Raw genomic sequence first — 5,242 nt, 5'->3', positions numbered from 1 at the left:
TCCCTTTGTCGCCCAGCTGGAGTGCAGTGGCGCAATCTTGGCTCACGGCAACCTCTGCTTCCTGGGTTCAAGTGATTCTCTCTACAAAAAAGAAAATTGGCTGGGTATGGTGCCACGCAGCTGTGGGCCCAGCTACTTGGAGGCTGAGGTGGGAGGAACACCTGAGCCTAGGAAGTGAAGGCTGCACTGAGCTTCAGCTGTGATGGTGCCACTGTACTCCAGCCTGGGGGTCAGAGCGAGACTCTGTCTCAAAAAAAAAAAAAAAAAAAGGCAGGGCGTGGCGGCTTATGCCTGGAATCCCAGTACTTCAGGAGGCTGATTCCTTGAGGCCAGAAGTTTGAGACTAACCTGGGCAACACAGCGAGAGGCCCGTATCTATTAAAAAGCAAAGAAAATAACAACAAACGGGGCCGGGCGCGGTGGCTCAAGCTTGTAACCCCAGCACTTTGGGAGGCCGAGGCGGGTGGATCACGAGGTCAAGAGATCGAGACCATCCTGGTCAACATGGTGAAACCCCGTCTCTACTAAAACTACAAAAAATCAGCTGGGCATGGTGGCGCGTGCCTGTGATCCCAGCTACTCAGGAGGCTGAGGCAGGAGAATTGCCTGAGCCCGGGAGGCGGAGGTTGCGGTGAGCCGAGATCGCACCATTGCACTCCAGCCTGGGTAACAAGAGCGAAACTCCATCTCAAAAAAAAAAAAAAAAAAAAAAAAAAAAAAAAAGAAAATAACAACAAACGAAGTAGAAGAAACTGACAATCCCCAGGGTTACTGGGAAAAAACCCTCCCAAGGGAAAGGGTCACAAGTGGATTCTTGGTGCTACTGCAGATGACATTAAATTCTTTCTAGGAATTGTATGTTCTAATCTACCTCTAGATGACTTGGTTTTTTGTTTGATATGGAGTGTCGCTCTGTCGCCCAGGCTGGAGTGCAGTGGCGTGATCTCGGCTCACTGCAACCATGCCTCCCGGGTTCAAGCCATTGTCCTGCCTCATCCTCCCGAGTAGCTGGGACTACAGGAGCCTGCAATGACATCGGCTAATTTTGTATTTTTAGTAAAGACGGGGTTTCTTCCAGCTTGGTCAGGCTGGTCTTGAACTCCTGACCTCAGGAGATCCGCCCGTCTCAGCCTCCCAAAGTGCTGGGATGACAGGCGTGAGCCACCGCACCTGGCCCTAGATGTCTGTCTCTGATATCTACCGGAAATTGCGTATTTCTAGTATCTTTAAGTATCTGACACTTCCTCTCCTCCAATTAGAGCTGTTTATAATCACCCTCACATCTGTTCCTAGTATTCCGAGAAATTTCCGCTTTTGGTCAGAAAGGAGATTCAACCTGTTTCTCATTTTCCCCAGCGTCTCCAACCCCTCTTAGAACATTTTCTGTTTCTAGAATTCTCTGGTCCTTCTCTTTGTGGTCTCCACTCACAGCAGGAATCCACTTCTAACATTTTCCTTAGGGAGTGCCAGTTTTTTTTTTTCTTTATACATTTTTTTTTTTAAAGACAGGGTTTCACCATGTTGGCCAGGCTGGCCTTGGAACTCCTGACCTCCAGTGATCTGTCCCCCCTGGCCTCCAAAGTGCTTGGATTACAGGCGTGAGCCACCACGCCCAGCCGGGAGTGTCAGTTTTTAGCAACCCCTGGGGGAATTGTCTGTTTCTAGTTCCCCCCACCAAGCTGTTTCTCTACTGTCTCCCATCTCTCATTAACTCACGTCCTCTCTTCCGTTCCTGGTCCCTTTTAGATCAATGGGGTGTCCAGCCAGAACCTGTCACTGAGCGATACCCGGCGGCTGATTGAGCAGTCGGAAGGGACGCTGACTCTGCTGGTGCTGAGGGATCATGGGCAGTTCCTGGTGAACATTCCGCCTGCCGTCAGTGACAGCGAAAGCTCCCTATTGGAGGGTCAGGACCCAGGGGGTGGGGCCTGGGAGGGGTTGAATGGAGGGCGGGGAAGGTGGGAAGCCCCAGGCAGGGTCAAGGAGGAATCAATGAACCTGGTTCCTAAAGGTTCAGAGAGTGACAGGAACTTGCCAAAGTACACACAGCAAGTGAGGAGGTCAGAAGCTGGGCGCGGTGGCTCACGCCTGTAATCCCAGAACTTTGGGAGGCCGAGGCGGGTGGATCACGAGGTCAGGAGATCGAGACCATCCTGGCTAACATGGTGAAACCCTGTCTCTACTAAAAATATAAAAGATTAGTGGGACAGGGTGACGGGTGCTTGTAGTCCCACCTACTCAGGAGGCTGAGGCAGGAGAATCGCTTGAACCCGGGAGGCGAAGGTTGTGGTGAGCCAAGATCACACCACTGCACTCCAGCCTGGATGACAGAGCAAGAGTTCATCTCAAAAAAAAAAAAAAAAAGGAGTACGGGGGCATCATCTTGGCTCACTGCAATCTCCGCCTCCTGGGTTCAAGCGATTCTCGTGCCTCAGCCTCCTGAGGGCCCTTTGCTTAGAGAGGCCCTGATATGCCCCTGTAAAACGGTTCCAGTCCGGAAGGCGTGACCGTGGCTGATGAGAGGTCCTCTCCCCCCGCAGACATCTCAGACCTCGCCTCGGAGCTGTCTCAGGCGCCACCATCCCACATCCCGCCACCACCCCGGCCCGCTCAGCAGAGCCCCGAGGCCAGCCAGACCGACTCTCCCGTGTAAGTATCCCCCGTTGGCCAGAATAGCCGATGGGAGGGAGAAGGGAACGTGGGCAAAACCTTCCAGCTAGGGGTAACCTTGAGGGTGCTGTCCTGTATTTCCAGCACATGTCTCAAAATGCCCCCAGCCTCTACCCATTACCCAGTTCCAAAGCCCTGTCCACATTTGTAGGTGCTGGTTAAGCAGCACCCCACTTCTTGGTTTCAAACAGTGCCTTAGGCTGGGCACGGTGGCTCATGCCTGTACTCTTTGGGAGGCCGAGGCAGGCGGATCACCTGAGGTCAGAAGTTCAAGATCAGCCTGGCCAATATGGTGAAACCCCGTCTCTACTAAAAATACAAAAATTAGCAGGGTGTGGTGGCGGACACCTGTCATCCCAGCTACTCGGGAGGCTGAGGCAGGAGAATCGCTTGAACCCGGGAGGTGGAGGTTGCAGTGAGCCGAGTTTGCGCCACTGCACTCCAGCCTGGGCGACAGAGCAAGACTCTGTCTCAAAAAAAAAAATTTTGTTTTTCATGTATTGATTTGAGACCGGGTCATGTCAAACTGGCTGATTTTCGTATTTTTGGTAGAGATGGGGTCCATATTGCCCAGCTATGTTGCCCTCCAGGCTGGTCTTGAACCACGGGCTCAAGCATTTGGCCTGCCTCAGCCTCCCAAAGTGCTGGGATTACAGGCATCAGCCACCACGCCTGGCCGATACATTACCATTCTTTTTATTTTTGGAGATGGAGTTTTGCTCTGTGGCCCAGGCTGGAGTGCAGTGGTGTGATCTTGGCTCACTGCAACCTCCACGTCCTGGGTTCAAGTGATTCTCCTGCCTCAGCCTCCTGAGTAGCTGGGACTACAGGCACCCGCCATCACACCCGTCTTAAGTTTTGTATTTTTGTAGAGACGGGGTTTCACCACGTTGGCTAAGCTGGTCTTGAACTCCTGACCGCAGGTGATCCGCCCACCTTGGCCTCCCGAAGTGCGAGGATTACAGGCGTGAGCCACTGTGCCTGGCCTAAAATTCTTTTTAAAATGGCCCCTTGACATCCACCCTGCCTCACTCCCAATCTGCTCCCCACCAGGGACAGCCCCCGGCTTCAGCGGGAAAATTCAGTGGATTCCAGAACCATCTCAGAACCAGGTGAGCAACGAGCAGGCGGGTGGTGACTCTGAGCACCCCTCTCCCTGATATTTCTGATCCCCGACAGCAAGGCTGTGCCAGGCAGAGCTGGGGGAGGTTGGTGTGAGCCTAAGAGGTGAGACATGGTTTCCTGAGAAGGATTTGAGGTGGGTGACAGTCCTTCCAGGGTGAGGATGTGAAGCCAAGGTTTGGAGGCTGGACCGAGCCAGTGTGCTTGGGAAAGAGACCGGCTTTTCCCTTTCAGAGTTGCCCAGGGAGAGCAGCTCTGACATCTACAGAGTGCCCAGCAGCCAGAGCATGGAGGATCGTGGGTACGCTCCCCAGAAGAAAGCCCCCCCGCGCGAAACTCCGTCTCTGCCTCCCTCGTGCAAAATCCTGCCTGCTTGCATTAGTTGTGTTGAATGGGACCGCTAATTGGGGACTTTGGGAAAACCGAGGCCTGGAGCGGGTGGGGGCTTTCCCAAGGACGCTGGGCCCTCCCCGGTCTGCCTGCTCTGGTCTGACCCCACCTCCGCTCCCCCTGCAGGTACAGTCCCGACACAAGAGTGGTCCGCTTTGTCAAGGGCAAGAGCATCGGGCTACGGCTGGCAGGGGGCAATGACGTGGGCATCTTCGTGTCCGGGGTTCAGGCAGGCAGCCCGGCCGACGGGCAGGGCATCCAGGAGGGAGATCAGATCCTGCAGGTGCGCCGGGGGTGGCCAGCCACGCCCACCCATCATAAGCGTGTCGTGTGCTAGGTCCCACCCTTGTCTGTTGCAATCTGTAGGTCCTCCTGTCCACGCTGGGGACTGCAGAGACCCCAGATGGGTATTTTAACATTTCAATGGGCCGGGCATGGTGGCTCACGCCTGTAGTCCAAGCACTTTGGAGGCCAAGGCAGGTGAATCACCTGAGGTCGGGAGTTCAAGCCCAGCCTGGTTCAAGACCTGACCAACGTGGTGAAACCCCGTCTTTAAAAAAAAACTTTTTTAATAATGCCCCTAAAAACTTTTTTTTTCTTTCTTTTTTTTTTTTTTTTAAATACGCGGTTTCACCATGTTTGTCAGGCTGGTCTTGAACTCCCGACCTCAGGTGATCCGCCCACCTCAGCCTCCCAAAGTGCTTGGATTGCAGGCGTGAGTCACCACGCCCGGCTTTTATTTTATTTCTACTCCGTTTGCTTGTGGGCTTCTAAGCTTGATCCATGTCATGACCCTGAGAGCAGGTGTCTGTGTCTGTATATTGCTGTCCCCGTCGTGACTCTGAGAGCAGGTGGCTGTGTCTGTATATTGCTGTCCCTCTCCTGACCCTGACAGCAGGTGTCTGTGTCTGTATATTGCTGTCCCTCTCCTGACCCTGAGAGCAGGTGGCTGTGTCTGTATATTGCTGTCCCCGTCGTGACTCTGAGAGCAGGTGGCTCTGTCCCTATATTGTCCCTGTCATGACCCTGATGGCAGGCATCCGTGACCTGCCGTGTCCCC

The 5,242-nt window shown here is 53.9% G+C and overlaps 1 protein-coding gene across 1 annotated transcript in view; it reads left to right on the top strand.

Annotated features, from left to right (window-relative positions):
• Positions 1-5,242, top strand: part of TJP3 (tight junction protein 3) — a 19,272-nt gene that overhangs the window by 5,230 nt on the left and 8,800 nt on the right. The window contains 5 exon segments of the mRNA XM_032252495.1: positions 1,747-1,906; positions 2,541-2,649; positions 3,724-3,782; positions 4,027-4,093; positions 4,309-4,510. Of these exon segments, the coding sequence (XP_032108386.1) occupies positions 1,747-1,906; positions 2,541-2,649; positions 3,724-3,782; positions 4,027-4,093; positions 4,309-4,510 (597 nt within the window).

The sequence above is a fragment of the Sapajus apella genome, unplaced genomic scaffold (genome assembly GCF_009761245.1).
Source record: "Sapajus apella isolate SASKATOON/1434 unplaced genomic scaffold, GSC_monkey_1.0 scaffold77, whole genome shotgun sequence".
Classification (NCBI taxonomy): Eukaryota; Metazoa; Chordata; class Mammalia; order Primates; family Cebidae; genus Sapajus; species Sapajus apella.
The sequence above is the reverse complement of the archived record's forward strand: the minus strand, read 5'-3'. Positions and strand labels throughout refer to the sequence as shown.